Source organism: Anomaloglossus baeobatrachus, chromosome 5 (assembly GCF_048569485.1).
Source record: "Anomaloglossus baeobatrachus isolate aAnoBae1 chromosome 5, aAnoBae1.hap1, whole genome shotgun sequence".
NCBI lineage: Eukaryota > Metazoa > Chordata > Amphibia > Anura > Aromobatidae > Anomaloglossus > Anomaloglossus baeobatrachus.
Window position 1 is genome coordinate 447340598 of NC_134357.1, and position 20356 is coordinate 447360953.

At 46.8% G+C, this 20356-nt stretch overlaps 1 protein-coding gene across 1 annotated transcript in view; it reads right to left on the reverse strand.

The window, feature by feature from the left end:
- Positions 1–411: 411 nt before the first annotated feature.
- Positions 412–20356, reverse strand: part of DNAJC5 (DnaJ heat shock protein family (Hsp40) member C5) — a 51793-nt gene continuing 31848 nt past the window's right edge. The window contains exons 2-5 of the mRNA XM_075347802.1: positions 7551–7666; positions 4857–5070; positions 2709–2880; positions 412–1437 (exon numbers count right to left, since the gene is read on the reverse strand). Of these exons, the coding sequence (XP_075203917.1) occupies positions 1334–1437; positions 2709–2880; positions 4857–5070; positions 7551–7657 (597 nt within the window). The 5' untranslated portion in view covers positions 7658–7666 and the 3' untranslated portion in view covers positions 412–1333. The remainder of the gene's footprint in view (positions 1438–2708; positions 2881–4856; positions 5071–7550; positions 7667–20356) is intronic.

Here is a 20356-nt window from a genome sequence, read left to right on the forward strand (position 1 = left end):
ACAAATTCACTGCCCCTTACTTACTACTGATTTAAACAAAGTATTCCCATTGCTGGGGGTGAAATCACTTACACAGGACAAGTAGGGGAATGGGCTATAATGCATTCACTGCTAGAGACACAGCACCACCTTCAGGGCATAGAGGTGTATTGCACCTCAAAAATTTAAGTGCAAATTTACTAAAGTTTTCTAATTGTCTCTCCAGTAAAGGAGACAAACTCTAGCACAGCGCCACCTATTGGAAGTAGCGATCCTAAAAGTCACAAGTGGATTTTCGACAATCCTTTGCAATATGACTCAGGATATATAAGCCAGATCAGAATCCCAATTTGCAGACACGGTGTTTCGGGGTGCTTGCCCCTCGTCAGTGCAAAGTATGGGGGTGTCTGATCTGGCTCATGAGAAAGCTATGTGGGGACCACGGGGGAACACTATTCTCCTTAAGGAGACTTTGCAAGCCAGTCTGGCTGCCAGGTAAGGGGACTTATAGCTGCAATGCCCCTAAAATTCCACGGGGGAACACTATTCTCCTTAAGGAGACTTTGCAAGCCAGTCTGGCTAGACACCAAAAATGTGAAATCTTTTTTTTTTTTTCTTTAGGACTATTTCTCCCCCCCCCCATAATTCATACCCCCCTCCCCCAAGGAGTGTACACAGTTAATCCTATTCCACTGTTCAACAGTAAACAATAAGCAAAACAAAAAACCATTACAGAAACGGAGCGATCGTCTTCTGAAAAACGCCCTCTAAGCCAGGAGAGAGCAGCTGATTGGGCAGCGTCCCTGTCACTCACACACAGCAGGCCCGCCCCTGCAGAAATACGCACTCAGACTACAATGTGACGCACACTGAATCAAAATTCATCTAGGAGGGGGACACAGGAAAAATAACAGGAAAGGATCTGTACTAAAAGATCGCTTCCCGCCCCCGTCACGCGGACCTGGAATATGACACAATGTATCCCGAGATGGTGACGGAGGGCTGGATCCGGCACACGCTCTGAGACTGAGGGTAACAAAGGGTTAAGAAGGGAGGGGTGCGGAAGTAACAGGTCCCCATACAAAAATATACCCATTAAAAACTAGACAACGAAAAATAAAAATAAATTAAAAAGATTTGATCATGAAAAGAAAGGTGGGGGATGGGGAGGGTGGGGGAAGGGGAGTGGTGAGCATGCGCTTTACACCCCGGATGTTCAATCACCGCACCGAGGGGACAAGATAATAGCTGGTCAGATGAAAGGGTGGGGGCATGGTTACACAGAGGGCTGTTGGTTGAGATCAGTTCTCCCCCTCCTCTCTAATCCTAGTTGACCTGGGGGTCCAGCACGCGTTCAATTGAATCCGTCGGTGCGATAGCTGGCATGGGAGTCGCTGGTGAGCTGTGTGGTCTCCGTGGCTGAGCTGGGTTGTACCATCACTGGGATATCAGCAGCATCTGACATAGAAAAGTGACATTTAAAGATTATTTCTTCTTATAGTTATTAATAATAATAATAATAATAATAATAATAATAATAATAATAATAATAATAATAATAATTTTATTCATTTATATAGCACTATTAATTCCACATCGCTTTACATACATTGGCAACACTGTCCCCATTGGGGCTCACAATCTAGAGTCCCTATCTGTATGTCTTTGGTTAGGGCTACAAGCAGAGGCAACCACATGAGCAATCCTGAAACATTTGGGTATATGGGAATAAATTCATAGAAATTTACCAAATATTAAAACTATAATTCGATCTCAAGATTTAACTCTAGTTTACTCCTTGCTTAGGTTACCAGTCACTGATGCAGTCTATCAGAGGTGGCCAGTTTCCTAGGAAATGAGTGCAGCACTTACAAACTCTTTGGTACACAGCTTGGAAGCGCTGCTCTAAGGGCAGGTTCACATCTCTGGTATTTTGCCGGAAGCCGAATCTGGCACACACGCAGTACAGTCATTTACAGTGGAAGCGCGACACCATGCGGACAAATGCCGTTGTGCATGCAGCACAAAACCGCATGGTGTCGCGCTTCCACTGTAAATGAATGTAACTGTACGGCATGTGTGCCGGATCGGCAAAATACCGGAGATGCGAAACCGGCCTAAAGCAGATTACTAAATAGGGTCAGCGTCACTCTGCTCCTCTGGGGCTGCACAGGACAAGGCTGCCACTACTTGCACCATCGGAGAATGCACAGCTCAACCATGCTGATGAACTGTCAATCATCCAAGAGTGCATTGCCACCGCCCCTCCACCACCAGCAAGCAGAAGGAAGCCCCCTCCTAAATAAAGATCTCGCGAAAACCCACATAATGATCACAGCGCTCACCATTTGACTTGTGCATGATTTTGCAAATGTCTTCCTAACCTTTTCCAGGCTTCTCATTAAACAGATTCTGAATGATCAAAAGTGATGAACACCTCAGAGAATTTTATGGTATTGTCACAACTGATACTAAACGGCAATTACGAAGATTAAAAGAAGAGCGCATTCTGCACAAAGCAGCAATTCTGTGTCCTGAATCAATATTCATTAGTGTATAGGGCACAGTGTATACTTGCCCGGATCTCGCTGCAAGATGTGCTTATTAGAGCACTATATGGCAGATGTGCAAACGGCAGTGCCTGAATGTTACTTGTGTGACTTGTAGACATACGAACATAACTGGCAGGAATTAAAATTGCAACGCCTTTTTATTTTGCCATCACTCACCCCTCTCGTCAGACTGCATTTGTGCCTCCAGGTCTTCGGGAGACACGTAAAAGTCCGTTTCCTCCCCTTCAGGGGGCCGTGGTTTACATTTTCCACAACAGCAATTACAGCAACAGCAGAGACAGCAGCAGCAGTAACATCCGGTGATGAGGCCACAAAACATGAAGAGAGCCTGGGAAGACAAGGAATAGTTATACACCGCAGTCCTGGGATCGCATGCACAGCCGCACAATACACATCATGGTGTATACCACTGGCACTTCATACGACAAGTCATAAACAGCAGCACAGGGATGGAGTAAGGTGCAGGGGAAACTTTAAGACGAGAAAACCTAAAAAAAATCTTGCTGAGCTATGAGCTGGTGCTGCTCCATCATTTGCACTAATTTTCTATTGATGGAGACTCCCACTCACTAAACGCCATCCATTCTGTTACTATAGATAAGTGACCAGAGAAGCGCAAAACATCAAAAGGTTGAAATTTGGAGCAAAACCATCTAAATAGGCCATTTATCTGATGCTGGAAAATTGAACTTCATGTCTTGATTCATTCTCCTGACAGGCTGCAGAGCGACTTGAGGACTAATGCACTCAGCATATCAGTATATGGGAGGTGAAGATGAGAGACTGCAGGTAGACATAGTCCTCACATGAAGAGCTCAGGAAGACCTAGACCCCCAGCTATACATAGCCCTCAATGTGACGAGCTCAGGAAGACCTAGAACCTCAGCTATACATAGTGCTCAATGTGAAGAGCTCAGGAAGACCTAGACCCCCAGCTATACATAGTGCTCAATCTGACGAGCTCAGGAAGACCTAGACCCCCAGCTATAGTCCTCAATGTGAAGAGTTCAGGAAGACCTAGAACCTCAGCTATAGTCCTCAATGTGAAGAGCTCAGGAAGACCTAGAACTCCAGCTATACATAGCCCTCAATGTGACGAGCTCAGGAAGACCTAGAACCTCAGCTATACATATAGTGCTCAATGTGAAGAGCTCAGGAAGACCTAGAACCTCAGCTATACATAGTGCTCAATGTCAAGAGCTCATGAAGACCTAGACTTCCAGCTATAGTCCTCAATGTGAAGAGCTCAGGAAGACCTAGAACACCTCAGCTATACATAGTGCTCAATGTGAAGAGCTCAGGAAGACCTAGACCCCCAGCTATACATAGTCCTCAATGTGAAGAGCTCAGGAAGACCTAGAACCCCAGCTATACATAGTGCTCAATGTGAAGAGCTCAGGAAGACCTAGAACTCCAGCTATAGTCCTCACTGTGAAGAGCTCAGGAAGACCTAGAACCCCAGCTATACATAGTCCTCATCGTGAAGAGCTCAGGAAGACCTAGAACTCCAGCTATACAGTCCTCAATGTGAAGAGCTCAGGAAGACCTAGAACCTTAGCTATACATAGCACTGCAGAGATCTCTCCTATATGTAGCTCTCAAAGGAAGCCTGAAAAGACCAGACTGCTGCTATACAAAATAGAAAACCTGGGAAAGAACAGGCACTCCAGCTGTATATGGAGTTTCAAGAAATTGCTCACCACTGAATAAAAAACCCCAAAACACCCAGAATGCTTAAAAATAAGAAAAGGAAAGTACACGCCACTGCTCTTCATGAATTGTGTGGTTGCCACTTTGGCCTTCGTGCTTTCTGTTCTGGTCAATCGGGCAGGTGACTGACTAATGCAGTGATTTGCTGCAGTGGTCTCAGGTCTGTCCAGTCAAAATAATAGGTATAGAGGCCCACAGGGAGCCCAGGCAAAGTAGCAGTGAAAGATCGGTAAGGCAAGTAAACTTTATGTATTAAAAAGGGGCCGTCCATCCAGAATGATTAAAAAAAAATAAATTAGGAGATCACGGGCTATAGCTTGCACATTGCAGTTATGTGGCAGCGTATCTACACTATTGTTCTGCAATCTGAACAGGTATGATGCTCCTGCCTCTTTGGTAGTATAGCATTCTATGCAAGTCCAATTATAATTAACTGGACCTGTGCACAAAAGTCTCCGAGTGAAGCAGCTTCACCACCGTGTGAAAAAACATCGCACCATGCCTGATGGTCAGGTCGCAAAGGAGAACAAAAGTGAAGGTGTGCTTAAAAAACCGCTACATATTTGTTGTCGCTCTTCCTCCCCCATTACTTACCTTTGCCCACCAGCTGGAAAGCACAAAGTATGTGTTGACATTCTCTTCCCCAAACTGTTCCGCCACATAGAGTCCAAGTGACCCGTACTTGTCGTAGATATTCCTCTTTGTGGCGTCTGTTAGTATACCGTGTGCATTGTTAATCTCCTTGAACTTCTCAGAAGCTTCTGGATTATCTGGGTTTTTATCTGGATGGTATTTCAGTGCTAGCTTTCTGTAAGATACAACAACATATTCCAATAAGAACCTGGGAAAGCAGTGTGTCAATTTTTCTATATGTTCCATATACTGCCGATTCAATATTAAACCTCAGTTTCAGGGGCTGAGCAAGTGTAAAGGCCCAAAATGTATCACAACTGAGGGTTTGTTACAGTTTTATCCAGTCTTGTGAATACTTTGTGACCTTAAGAGCCTGGAGACAATGTGCCATTGGAACCAAAATTGTTAAAAAAATAACAACAATCTCCAGAGATCTTGATGTTCATTTGTCCATGGTGCGCCTCAATCAAGGCATTTAGATTGCATAGCACTGTAGCTATGATGGTGGATAAGCAGCCCCAATCAAGCGCCAAAGAAATTCAAGCTGTCCTGCAAGATGGATAAATGTCAGCATGGACTATCCATCAACATTTCAATGAAAAGAAATGCTATGGCAGGAGACCCAGGAGGACCCCACTGCTGACACAGCAACATAAAAAAGCTAAACTGCGGTTTGCCAAAATGTATGTAAACAAGCAAAATCCTTCTGGAAAAGCATCTTTTGGACAGATGAGACCTAGATAGGATTTTTTGTAAAGCACATCATTCTTCTGTACCGAAAACGGAATGAGGCCGAAAGAGAAAAGAGCACAGTACCTGCAGTCAAATATGGTGGAGGTTCAAAAATGTTTTGGAGTTGATTTGGTGTCTCTGGCACGGGGTGCCTTGACTGTGTGCAAGACATCATGAAATCTGAAGATTATCAAAGGATTTTGAATCGCAATGTAGTGCCCAGTGTCAGAAAGCTGGATTTGCGTTCTAAGTCATGGAACTTCCAGCAGGACAATGACCCCAAACATTTTTCAAAGAAGTCCTGAAATGGATGGAAACAAAGTGCTGGAGAGTTCTGAAGTGGCAGCAATGAGTCCAGATCTTAATCCCATTGAACACTTGTGGAGAGATCTTAAAATTGCTGTTGAGAGAAGGCGCCTTCAAAAATGATACCTGGGGCAGTTTGCAAAAGAAGAGTGATGTAAAATTCCTGTTGAGAGGTGTAAGACGCTAGTTGATGGTTATAGAAAGCGATTGATTGCAATTATTTATTCCAGCGGGTGTGCAACCAAATAGGTTAACACCTTCACCCCCGGGCAATTTCCGTTTTTTGTTTTTTTTTTGTTCTTTTTTGCTCCCCTTCTGAGAGCCGTAACTTTTTTATTTTTCAGTCAATATGGTCATATGAAAGCTTGTTTTTTTGCAGGACAAGTTGCACTTTTAATTGAAACCATGAGTTTTACCATATAGTGTACTGGAAAACAGCAAAAAAAAGTGCGGAAACACTGCAAAAAAAAAAAAAAAAAAAAGTGTGATCGCACAATAGGTTTTGGGATATTTTATTCACCATGTTTAATATTTGATAAAACTGATGTGTTGGTGTGATGTCTTAGGTCGGTACGAGTTTGTGGACACCAAACATGTATAGGTTTACTTTTATCAAAGGGGTTAAAAAAAAATCACAAGTTTATCCAAAAAGAGTGGCACACTTTTAGCGCCGTTTTCCAAAACCCGTAGTGTTCTCATTTTTGGGATCTATGGCTTATCAGTGATGGCTTATTTATTGCGTCTCGAGCCGACGTTCTTAATAGTACCATTTCTGTGCATATGCTACGTTTTGATCGCATGCTATTGCATTTTTCGCAAAACATGCGGCGACCACAAAAACGTAATTGTGGCGTTTGGAATTTTTTTGATGCCACGCTGCTTGCCGATCAGATTGATTATATATTTTTGATAGAACGGGTGTTTCTGATCGCAGCAATACCAAATGTGTATATTTATTTTTTTAACCCTTTACTTTTCAATGGGCCGAATGAAGGGGTGATTTGAACTTTTACGTTTTTTCATAACTTTTTTTTTTTTTACACACACACACACACACACACACACAAATATTACATAGAACTCTATGGCTAATCACTATTAAGCCTCTCTTCAACAAACACATCAGGCCCGTACGTTAAATGGAGGTGGCCTTAGTGGGAATCCGTCATCAGGCTTTTAACACTAATTTGAGAGCAGCATAACATAGGGGCATAGATCCTAATTACAGTTGTGTTTCACTTACTGGGCTGCTTAGTGTAGTTTTGATAAAATCACTGTTTAATCAGCAGTAGATTACCATTATTAAAGGACAACTTGGCGTGCTATCAGGTAGTCCAGCATATTCAAGAGTTCTGTATAACTGCTAGATCTGCAGCAGAGAAAACAGATTTTATCAAAACGACAGCAAGCAGCTAAGTGACATCACTGGAATCAGGGTCTCTATCTCTACGCTATGCTGTTCCTAGATGGGGGAGCAAACACCTGGTGACAGGTTCCCTTTAAACAGTGGTACAAACATATGGTGGGGTATTATGCAATGATTAGTAAGAAGAGCCCTGCATATACATTTTTGAGGACACTGCGGGCTGACCCATATATGAAAGGTTTCTTACTCACCGGTAACATCTTTTGATGTCATCAGATGTGGCATTCTTGTCCAGTCCTAACACATGATACAGGGATTCTCCGGATGTAGAGAGGGAGCGCTGCCGTTGGTCCGCCATCTTATCTCACTAGAAACAGACAGAATTTTAGTAATACCCACGAACATGGGGCATGGGAAATAAAAAGAGGATGTAAAAAAAAAAGTTGTAAAATTTGCAAACTGTGATATTTTAATGATTTCACTTCCTGAGACAAATGAAGCAATCTCTGCTCACTTAAGTTAGTGAATATTTTACAACTCATTGGACTTGTCCCTCTTCACAGCTCAAACAGGTGGAGCGCACAACTTGCAAACAACTATGCAGTTATCAGTTATTTGAAGGGGTTGTACTAGGCCCCGTCGCTACCATCTTAAAGGGAGCCTGGTACAATATACACGCAGAACCACGAGCAGCCCTGGGTGCACATTTCTAATCCCTGACTAAACGTCCCTGTGTCTAGTAGTAGCATAGATAAAGGGATCTTTAGAAAGAAGGGAATTTTGTTTACTTACCGTAAATTCCTTTTCTTCTAGCTCTAATTGGGAGACCCAGACAATTGGGTGTATAGCTACTGCCTCCGGAGGCCACACAAAGTATTACACTTAAAAGTGTAAGGCCCCTCCCCTACTGCCTATACACCCCCCGTGGGATCACGGGTTCCTCAGTTTTAGTGCAAAAGCAAGAAGGAGGAAAGCCAATAACTGGTTTAAGTAAATTCAATCCGAAGGAATATCGGAGAACTGAAACCATTCAACCTGAACAACATGTGTATACAAAAAAACAGGGGCGGGTGCTGGGTCTCCCAATTAGAGCTAGAAGAAAAGGAATTTACGGTAAGTAAACAAAATTCCCTTCTTCTTTGTCGCTCTATTGGGAGACCCAGACAATTGGGATGTCCAAAAGCAATCCCTGGGTGGGTAAAATAATACCTCATGATAGGGCCGTAAAAACGACCCTTTTCTACAGGTGGGCAATCGCCGCCTGAAGGACTCGCCTACCTAGGCTGGCGTCCGCCGAAGTATAGGTATGCACCTGATAATGCTTGGTAAAAGTGTGCAGACTTGACCAGGTAGCCGCCTGGCACACCTGCTGAGCCGTAGCCTGGTGCCGTAATGCCCAGGAGGCACCCACGGCTCTGGTAGAATGGGCTCTTAGCCCTGAGGGAACCGGAAGCCCAGCAGAACGGTAGGCTTCAAGAATTGGTTCCTTGATCCACCGAGCCAGGGTGGATTTGGAAGCTTGCGATCCTTTACGCTGGCCAGCGACAAGGACAAAGAGTGCATCCGAGCGGCGCAGAGGAGCCGTGCGGGAAATGTAGATTCTGAGTGTTCTCACCAGATCCAACATATGCAAATCCTTTTCACATTGATGAACTGGACGAGGACACAAAGCAGGTAAGGATATATCCTGATTGAGATGAAAAGGGGATACCACTTTAGGGAGAAACTCCGGAATCGGGCGCAGCACCACCTTATCCTGGTGAAATACCAGGAAGGGAGATTTGCATGACAGCGCTGCTAGCTCGGACACTCTCCGAAGAGACGTGACCGCTACTAGAAAAGCCACTTTCTGAGAAAGGCGAGACAGGGAAACATCCCTCATAGGCTCGAAAGGCGGCTTCTGAAGAGCAATTAGAACCTTGTTCAGATCCCAGGGCTCTAACGGCCGCTTGTAAGGAGGGACGATATGACAAACCCCCTGCAGGAACGTGCGTACCTGAGGAAGTCGTGCTATGCGCTTCTGAAAAAATACAGATAGCGCAGAGACTTGTCCCTTAAGGGAGCCGAGCGACAAACCTTTTTCCAACCCGGATTGCAGGAAGGAAAGAAAAGTAGGCAAAGCAAATGGCCAGGGAGAAACTTCCTGAGCAGAGCACCAAGATAAGAATATCTTCCACGTCCTGTGGTAGATCTTGGCAGAGGTTAGGTTCCTAGCCTGTCTCATGGTGGCAATGACCTCTTGAGATAATCCTGAAGACGCTAGGATCCAGGACTCAATGGCCACACAGTCAGGCTCAGGGCCGCAGAATTCTGATGGAAAAACGGCCCTTGAGACAGCAAGTCTGGCCGGTCTGGTAGTGCCCACGGTTGTCCTACCGTGAGATGCCACAGATCCGGGAACCACGATCTCCTTGGCCAGTCTGGAGCGACGAGGATGGCGCGGCGGCAGTCGGACCTGATCTTGCGTAGCACTCTGGGCAACAGTGCCAGAGGTGGGAACACATAAGGTAGCCGGAACTGCGACCAATCTTGAACTAAGGCGTCCGCCGCCAGAGCTCTGAGATCGTGAGACCGTGCCATGAAGGCCGGGACCTTGTTGTTGTGCCGGGACGCCATTAGGTCGACGTCCGGCATTCCCCAGCGGCGACAAATTTCCTGAAACACGTCCGGGTGAAGAGACCATTCCCCTGCGTCCATACCCTGGCGACTGAGGAAGTCTGCTTCCCAGATTTCTACGCCCGGGATGTGAACTGCGGATATGGTGGATGCCGTGTCTTCCACCCACGTCAGAATCCGCCGGACTTCCTGGAAGGCTTGCCGACTGCGTGTCCCTCCTTGGTGGTTGATGTATGCCACCGCTGTGGAGTTGTCCGACTGAATTCGGATCTGCTTGCCTTCCAGCCACTGCTGGAAGGCTTGTAGGGCAAGGTACACTGCTCTAATTTCCAGAACATTGATCTGAAGGGTGGACTCTTGCTGAGTCCACGTACCTTGAGCCCTGTGGTGGAGAAAAACTGCTCCCCACCCTGATAGACTCGCGTCCGTTGTGACCACCGCCCAAGATGGGGGTAGGAAAGACTTTCCTATTGACAATGAGGTGGGAAGAAGCCACCAATGAAGAGAATCCTTGGTCGCCTGAGAAAGGGAGACGTTCCTGTCTAGGGACGTCGACTTCCCGTCCCATTGGCGGAGAATGTCCCATTGTAGTGGATGCAGATGAAACTGCGCGAAAGGGACTGCCTCCATTGCTGCTACCATCTTCCCCAAGAAGTGCATGAGGCGTCTCAAGGGGTGCGACTGGCCCTGAAGGAGAGATTGCACCCCTGTCTGTAGTGAACGCTGTTTGTCCAGCGGAAGCATCACTATCGCTGAGAGAGTATGAAACTCCATGCCAAGGTATGTTATCGATTGGGTCGGGGTGAGATTTGACTTTGAAAAGTTGATGATCCACCCGAAACTCTGGAGAGTCTCCAGCGCAACGTTCAGGCTGTGTTGGCATGCCTCTTGAGAGGGTGCCTTGACAAGTAGATCGTCCAAGTAAGGGATCACAGAGTGACCCTGAGAGTGCAGGACTGCTACTACTGCTGCCATGACTTTGGTGAAGACCCTTGGGGCTGTCGCCAAACCGAAAGGCAGGGCTACGAACTGAAGGTGTTCGTCTCCTATAACGAAGCGTAGAAAACGCTGGTGCTCTGGAGCAATCGGCACATGGAGATAAGCATCTTTGATGTCTATTGATGCTAGGAAATCTCCTTGAGACATTGAGGCGATGACGGAGCGGAGGGATTCCATCCGGAACCGCCTGGTTTTCACATGCTTGTTGAGCAGTTTTAGGTCCAGAACAGGACGGAAAGACCCGTCCTTTTTTGGTACCACAAACAAATTGGAGTAAAAGCCGTGACCTTGCTCCTGAAGAGGAACAGGGATCACCACTCCTTCTGCCTTTAAAGAGCACACCGCCTGCAGAAGAGCATCGACTCGGCCGGGAGGCGGAGAAGTTCTGAAGAATCGAGTTGGAGGACGAGAACTGAACTCTATCCTGTACCCGTGAGACAGAATGTCTCTCACCCAACGGTCTTTGACATGTGGCAGCCAAATGTCGTCAAAGCGGGAGAGCCTGCCACCGACCGAGGATGCGGAGAGAGGAGGCCGAAAGTCATGAGGAAGCCGCCTTGGTAGCGGTTCCTCCGGCTGCTTTCTTTGGGCGTGACTGAGCCCGCCAAGAATCTGAGCTCCTCTGATCCTTTTGAGTCCTTTTGGACGAGGAGAATTGGGACCTGCCCGAGCCTCGAAAGGACCGGAACCTCGACTGTCCCTTTCTCTGTTGGGGTTTATTTGGTCTGGGCTGAGGTAAGGATGAGTCCTTACCCTTGGACTGTTTAATGATTTCATCCAATCTTTCACCAAACAGTCTGTCACCAGAAAATGGCAAACTGGTTAAGCACTTCTTGGAAGCAGAATCTGCCTTCCATTCCCTTAACCACAAGGCTCTGCGTAAAACCACGGAGTTGGCGGACGCCACTGCCGTAAGGCTCGTAGAGTCTAGGACAGCATTAATAGCATAAGACGCAAATGCAGACATTTGGGAGGTTAAGGACGCTACTTGCGGACCAGATGTACGTGTGACAGTGTCAACCTGCGCAAGACCAGCTGAAATAGCTTGGAGTGCCCATACGGCTGCGAATGCTGGAGCAAACGACGCGCCGATAGCTTCATAGATGGATTTCAACCAGAGTTCCATCTGTCTGTCAGTGGCATCTTTAAGTGAAGCCCCATCTTCCACTGCCACTATGGATCTAGCCGCAAGCCTGGAGATTGGGGGATCCACCTTTGGACACTGGGTCCAGCTCTTGACCACCTCAGGGGGAAAGGGATAACGTGTATCCTTAAGACGTTTGGAGAAACGCTTATCCGGATAAGCGTGGTGTTTCTGGACTGACTCTCTAAAGTCAGAGTGGTCCAGAAAAGTACTCAATTTACGCTTGGGATACCTGAAATGGAATTTCTCCTGCTGTGAAGCTGACTCCTCCACTGGAGGAGCTGTGGGAGAAATATCCAACATTTTATTGATGGACGCTATGAGATCATTCACTATTGCGTCCCCATCAGGTGTATCCAGATTGAGAGCGGTCTCAGGGTCAGACTCCTGATCAGCTACCTCTGCCTCATCACATAGAGAGTCCTCTTGCTGGGACCCTGACCAGTGAGATGAAGTCGAGGGTCGCTCGTAGCGAGCTCGCTTAGGCTGTCTGGGACTGTCGTCCGTGTCAGAGCCATCACCCCGGGATGCATGGGACCCCCCCGGAGCACGGATTTGTTCCAAATGAGGGGGGCCAGGGAGCATTGAATCAACAGTGCCCATGGTCTGATGTACCGGTCTGGACTGCAAAGTCTCAAGGATTTTAGTCATAGTCACAGACAATCTATCAGCAAAAACTGCAAATTCCGTCCCTGTCACCTGGACAGTGTTCACAGGTGGTTCTCCTTGGGCCACCTCTAGCCGAGGCCCCGGCTGAGCAAGTGCCACAGGGGCCGAACATTGCACACAATGGGGGTCAGTGGCACCAGCCGGTAGAACAGCCGCACATATGGTACAGGTAGCATAGAAAGCCTGTGTCTTGGCCCCCTTGCCTTTTGCGGACGACATGTTGTCTAGCAATCTAGGAGGGTATATAGCCAAGAATAGCGACCGTACAGGGCAATGTATAGAATACAAGCATATACAAATGAACACTTCGGCACAAGTGGTGTCAGCACCCGAGGTGCCGCTTACCGCCCGCTCCAAGCGGGTGTGTGGTCGCCAGAATCTCGTGTCTGGGTCTCCCAGAGCTTGTCTCCCTTCTCCACGGAGACTGCAAACAGGAATGGCTGCCAGCGTCCTGTGAAGAGGGGCGGGCCGTGGGCGTGCCCCAGACAAAGTGCGGGAAACTGGCGTCCCACTGTGCCCAGTGAGGGGGGTTGGAGTATGCTAAGCAGACTCCAACCCTCGGCGCTGAAGTTCAGCACAGCTTCCCGCCCTTCCCCTGACTGGCAGGCCTGGGGGCGGGAACGAAACGGAACTAGGCCGTAAAAGCCGGGGACTCGATTTATAAGCGCGGCCGCCGTATAAGCGCGGCCAGCGCGGAAGTCCCCGGCGCACCACAAGTCCCAGCCGCGTCGCAGCGCTGCTGTAAAAACCGCCATCAGCGGTCGGCGCGGTAGTTCCTAACACATAAACTCACTCAGCAAGCTGTAGTGAGTATAGCACGAGCGCGCTACGCTGCTGCCCCCGGCGCACTAACACACCCAGCAATGCTGGTGTGTGTGCGCGCGATTTGTACGGGGACACAGAGTACCTTAATGTAGCAGGGCCTTGTCCCTGACGATACTCAGCTCCATGTCCAGCAGATCCCCAGGGCTGTGGACGGAGCACGGTCTCCTGTGCCTGAAGACCGATAGGATCCCACTTCACCCAGAGCCCTAAGGGGATGGGGAAGGAAAGCAGCATGTGGGCTCCAGCCTCCGTACCCGCAATGGGTACCTCAACCTTAACAAACACCTCCGACAAAAGTGGGGTGAGAAGGGAGCATGCTGGGGGCCCTAGTATGGGCCCTCTTTTCTTCCATCCGACAAAGTCAGCAGCTGCTGCTGACTAAACAGTGGAGCTATGCGTGGATGTTAGCCTCCTTCGCACAAAGCATGAAAACTGAGGAACTCGTGATCCCACGGGGGGTGTATAGGCAGTAGGGGAGGGGCCTTACACTTTTAAGTGTAATACTTTGTGTGGCCTCCGGAGGCAGTAGCTATACACCCAATTGTCTGGGTCTCCCAATAGAGCGACAAAGAAAAGTATTTCTAAAGATCCTTTATCATATGCTAATGAGCGCAGGGAATAGTCGCAAGGGCGTTAGTTCCTGTGCTCATTCTGCCCTCTTAGCATATTAGCACGCCCACAGGTGTATGCTAATATGCTATTCAATGCCCACTGCCCAGCGTCATTATCGGCAGTGACACGCGTACCTGTGTCCGTTGCACCGCCTCAGACGCCAGACATAGGGTCAGTGCGCATGATCAGAAGTCCAGGCAAGTCATACGCACTACACCAGTTTGAAACCAGGATGCTTACACCCAGCTTCATAGTGCGCATGACCGAAGTTCGGGGAACATGCGCACTGAGTCGAAATCCAGCGTCAGTTGTGGTGGCAGCAGAGAGATGAGCGACGATGCCTCTGACGCTGGCCATTCATAAGCATGTTAGTACACCCACAGGGGCGTGCTTACAAGCTAAGGGGGCTGACTAGCCAAGGGAACTAACGCTCTTGCAACTAGTCTCTGGGCTCATTAGCATATCATAAAGGATCTTTAGAAATATTTTTTGTAAAGATCTCTTTATCTATGCTAGTGTATACAGGGACGGTTAGGCAGGGATTAGCAATATGCACCCAGAACTGCTCGTGGTTCTGGGTGCATATCATACATGACAGGTTCCTTTAATCCTCTTGTAACACTCAACCTTTGACCAGGCTTCGTAGGAAAACATCAGTCTATATAACGCAACACAGTTTTGCACAGAACAGTATACAGAACAAGCCATGAAACAAGCTCAGATTTAAATCCCTGAGGATGAAAAAATAAGGTTAAAAATAAAATATGAAAATCTGAATCACAACAGTTTAAAAGAAAAAAAAATACAGTGGATCTATATATAGTGTGCAAGATAAAGTAATACAGTAAAATATTAATATCTCACTGAACACAAGATAACATTTTGAAATAGACAAGATCACCACACCAGCAGCACGCAAAGCCCCACATTTCACCCTAGCCACCATACATTTTTCAAAACGCATGGTGGTGGCAGTGTCCTTATGTGGGGCTGCATGTCATTGATGGTACCATGAATTCACAGATGTACTGCTCTATAGTGAGAGAAGATGCTCCAATCACTCCATGCTCGCTCTATGGCAAAGATACAAAACACACAATTAAGTTGAATTCTAAAGGGACAAGTTGCAATCACTCTCCCTCCAGCATCTAGGCTCTAAAAGAGGTTGTCCTTGAAGAATGGAGAAAGATAGATGCTGCAATATGTTGCAAACGTGTTCATTCCATGCCTAGAAAACTTGGTGACATTCTTAACCCCTTCACCCCCGGCCACTAAAACACCCTAATGACCGGGCCATTTTTTGCAATTCTGACCAGTGTCACTTTGACAGGTTATAACTCTGGAACGCTTCAACGGATCCTGGCGATTCTGAGATTGTTTTTTCGTGACATATTGTACTTCATGTCAGTGGTAAATTTAGGCCGATACTTTTTGCGTTTATTTGTGAAAATTTAGGAAATTGTGCGAAAACTTGGAAAATTTCGCAATTTTCAAACTTTGAAAATTTATGCCCATAAATCTGAGAGATATGTCACACAAAATAGTTACTAAATAACATTTCCCACTTGTCAACTTCACACCAGCGCAATTTTCGAAAGAAATCTTTTTTTCGTTAGGAAGTTAGAAGGGGTCAAAGTTCATCAGCAATTTCTAATTTTTCCAACAAAATTTACAAAATATTTTTTTTAGGGACCACATCACATTTGAAGTGACTGAGAGGCCGAGGTGACAGAAAATACCCAAAAGTGACACCATTCTAAAAACTACACCCCTCACACTGCTCAAAACCACATCCAAGAAGTTTATTAACCCTTTAGGTGCGTCACAGGAACCAAAGCAATGTGGAAGGGAAAAATGAAAATTTTACTTTTTAACACAAAAATGTTACTTTAGCCATAAAATTTTCATTTTTACAAGGGAGAAAAGAGAAAGTGCACCCTACAATTTATTGTGCATTTTCTCCTGAGTATGCTGATACCCCATATTGGGTAAAAATCAAATGTTTGGGCACATGGCAGAGGTCGAAAGGCAAGGAGCGCCATTTGAATTTTTGAACACAAAATTAGCTGCACTCATTAGCGGACGCCATGTCGGGTTTGAAGACCCCCTGAGGTGCCTAAACAATGGAGCTCCCCCACAAGTGACCCCATTTTGGAAACTAGAGCCCTCAAATATTTTTTCTAGATTTTTGATGAGCACTTTGAACACCTGGGGGCTTCACAGAAGTTTATAACGTTGAGCCGTGAAAAGAAAAAAAAAATTTTTTACCACAAAACTGTTGCTTCAACTAGGTAGCTTTTTTTTTCACAAGGGTATCAGGAAAAAATGCACCATAAAACGTATTGTCCATTTTCTCCTGAGTACGCAGATACCCCATATGTGGTGGAAAGTAATTGTTGGGCGCATGGCGGGGCTCAGAAGAGAAGGGTACCATTTGACAGCAAAATTGATTGGAATCATTAGCGGACGCCATGTCACGTTTTTAGAAACCCCCCCCATGGTGCCTAAACAGTGGAGCTCCCCCACAAATTACCCCATTTTGGAACTAGACCCCTCAAGGAATTTATCTAGATGTTTAGTGAGCCCCTTGTACCCCCAGGGGCTCCACTGAAAGTTGATCACGTTGAACCGTGAAAATTATTTTTTTTTAATTTTTTTTTTAATTTTTGCAGCAACAAGGTAGCTTTTTTTTTTTTTCTTTTTACAACGGTATCAGGAAAAAATGCACCATAAAACGTATTGTGCAATTTTTCCCGAGTACGCAGATACCTCACATGTGGTGGAAATCAATTGTTTGGGTGCATGGCGGGGCTCAGAAGACAAGGAACGCCATTTGACTTTTCAAACGCACAGACGCGGTGCACTGATCGGCCGCTGCAGGAGGCACGGTCGGATGAGATACAAAAAGCGCTGGGGATACGGGAAAAAAAAAAAAAAAAAAAAAAAAAAGTCACGCCAAAAATTGAGCAGGGATGTTGATCCGCGCTCAGCGGGACGCACGGACAGATGCGATACTTTTTTTCCGTATCCCCGACGCTTTTTGTATTGCATCAGTCCGTGCGTCCCGCCGAGTGCTGATCAGGGATGCAGATAACAGATCGGCATCCCTGCTCAATTTTTGGCGTGACTTTTTTTTCCGTATCCCCGATACTTTTTGTCACGCCAAAAATTGAGCAGGGATGCCGATCCGTTACGTGCATCCCTGATCAGCGCTCGGCGGGACGCACGGACAGATGCGATACAAAAAGCGTCGGGAATACGGGAAAAAAAAGTCCCGCCGAAAACTGACCACGGTTGCAGATACGTTATCTGCATCCCCGATCAGCGCTCGGCGGGACGCACGGACGCATGAGGTGTAAAAATGGACAGGATACAGGAAAAAAATGAAACAAAAAAAAAAAAAGTTATACTCACAGTACCCAGAGGATTAGCAGGAGGAACAGAAGGCAAGGAACAGCTTTACAGCAGCAGCCAGCAGGCAGGAAGTTGGACAGCTCAGCAGAAGACCCAGGAAGAAGGACCCAGCGATGGAGGCAGATGTGATCGGCCGGTGAAGACAGGTAAGAGGACGTCGGGGGGACAGCAGAGGGGGACGGGGACAGCAGAGGGGGACAGCAGAGGGGGAGGGGGAGAGCAGAGGGGGAGAGCGGAGGAGGGAGATACCGGAGGAGCTGCAGAATAGAGATCACGGGGGAGGCCGGCAGATTGGGATGTCGGGGGGGGGGGCAGATCGGGATGTCGGGGGGGGGGGGGCAGATCGGGATGTCGGGGGGGGGGGCAGAACACAGGGGGGCACGGGCAGGGGCCATTACGGGAGCGCGCAGGAGCAAATCACAAGAGCGCGCAGGGGCTGCAAGAGAGCAGGGGAGGAGGGATACCGGAGGAGCTGCAGAATAGAGATGTCGGGGGGCAGATCGGGATGTCGTGGGGGCAGATCGGGATGTCGGGGGGGGGGGCAGATCGCAGGGGGGCACGAGCAGGGGCCATTACGGAAGCGCGCAGGGGCTGCAAGGTGAGCACAATACTCACCGCTCCTGCTCCGTGACAGCAGCGGCAGCAGCAGCGGTGGCGTGGTACCACTAGTACCAGCCAGTGCTGCACGCTGCAGACATGTTGGGGGAGGGTCCCCAGACCTGCACAGGCCTGGGGAGGGCGGCCACCGGCAGATCAGACCGCCCCACTGCACACTGACTGGAGCGATTGCGCGTCATAGCACGATCGCTCCAATCAGTGCTGCAGGGGGGGGCCACGGTGTCTGCTTGCTTCCAGCCAATGATCGGAGCTGCTGCAGCCCCGGTCCTAGCTGGATTTTACAAGATCACACTATTTTTGGCATTTTTTTTGCCGAAAACAGCGTGATCAATGTGATTGGCGGTTCCGATTTGAACAGCCAATCACATCGATCGCCTATGGGGGGTGGCGATGCCACCCCCTCTGGGGTCAAGCAAAGGTCCCCTGCTGTAAGAAACAGCAGGGGACATCATTTGAAAGCCGTTGCTATGGCCACGGCAATCAAATGAAGTTTAGGCAGTAAAATTACGTCCCTGGTCGTTAAGTCACGTTAAAATAGGACGTAATTTTACTGCCCGCGGTCGTGAAGGGGTTAAAAACCACAGAAATCATACAAAATACTAGACGCCGTCGTTTTTGATATGGGGTGTAGACATTTTGCATCCACTAATTTAAGTAAAACTGAAGCTTTTGTAAAGAAAGTTATTTTTATTAACCTTACGTTCAGGTTATGGGTTTTAAAAAAAAAAAAAAAAAATTCTATGAAACTCACTTGTCAAAATTTTGGAAATTGTTCTCATGTTCATTGAGATATAGATAAAAACCTTGCTTCTCAAAGGGGGTGTACTCATTTATGCTGAGCACTATATACATACACACTTCAGATTTTGTTTTTTTTCTCCATTATTTAAAAGGGAATCGGTCACCAGTTTTTTGCTACTCAATCAGAAAGCAGCATGATGTACAGGCACAGACTCCGAATCCACCAATGTGTCATTTACTGGGCTGCTTGCTGCAATTTTGATAAAATCACAGCTTTATCTGCTGCAAATCTACCAGTAGGATGAAATCTGTGTAAACCAGCCCTTACCACTGTTTGGTAACTTTCTATGTACACTGTTTATAGGCAGAAAGCTGTCAATCAGTGGTGATAGCGGGGTTACACAGAGCTTATTGAAAGGGAGGACTACCTGGCAGTAGGTTCACTAGCCCTCCAGTGATAATCTTCTGTTGATAAAACAGTGACTTTAGCAAAACTTCAGCAAGCAGCTCAGTAAGTGACAATGCTGGAATCAAAGGGCCTCTGTACCCATGTTATGCTGCTATCAGATTCAGTGGCAGATCCTCTTTAACCTTCGTCCGGCTGAATAGGTACAATTGTAACTATTCAGTTTTAAAATTGCAATAATTTTTTTTTTTTTCGAAAAGCCGTAGAGGGCTGAAATTTCGTGACATCTCAGCAGTTTTGGTCCAGAATATATTGGCCAAATTTCAATAAAATATCTCCACCCCCTTCCGAGATAAGGGGTCGAGAAAGGTTAAATAAAACAAATTTGCTCGGCAGTAATAGTACTGAACTGGAAAATCATGTCTGCAGGTAATTTTTACTGTACAATGAACAATTTAACAAAAAAAAAACCCTAATTTTTTTTTTTTTTTACACCATTTAACCAAATGTGCATTTTTGTTCTGTTTTCAGTATATTGTATTATAACATAAATGGCGTCACTTCGTTTCGCAAAAAAACAAGCCCTCATAGATATATGTTGACGGAAAAAATAAAAAGGAATAAGGGGAGAAAAAATAATGATCGAAAACAGATGGCGGCAAGGAGTGGCAACCAGAGACAGTGTGAATATCCTCCCTTCACCAACCCCAGAAAGCTTCACTGGAGGCCAACGCTATGTCCAGTGCTTGAATGGCAGAGAAGGGGTTAATCCATACATCTAATCAAACCCATAGCAGCGCCTAGCCTTTACAGCACTAGCCTCGAATCGTTGTATTTCATCTGCAATAGGGCAACGTAACTGTCGGGGCATAATGGGAATTGTCGTTTTGTAACAGCGTGAATTTCACAGCACGGAGATCTCCTGATCTATGGGTCCTTTACATTTGATGAAGCCTCAGTTCTGTAATATTTGCATAGATGCAAACAAAGCGGCAGCGATTGAACTAAAGCGC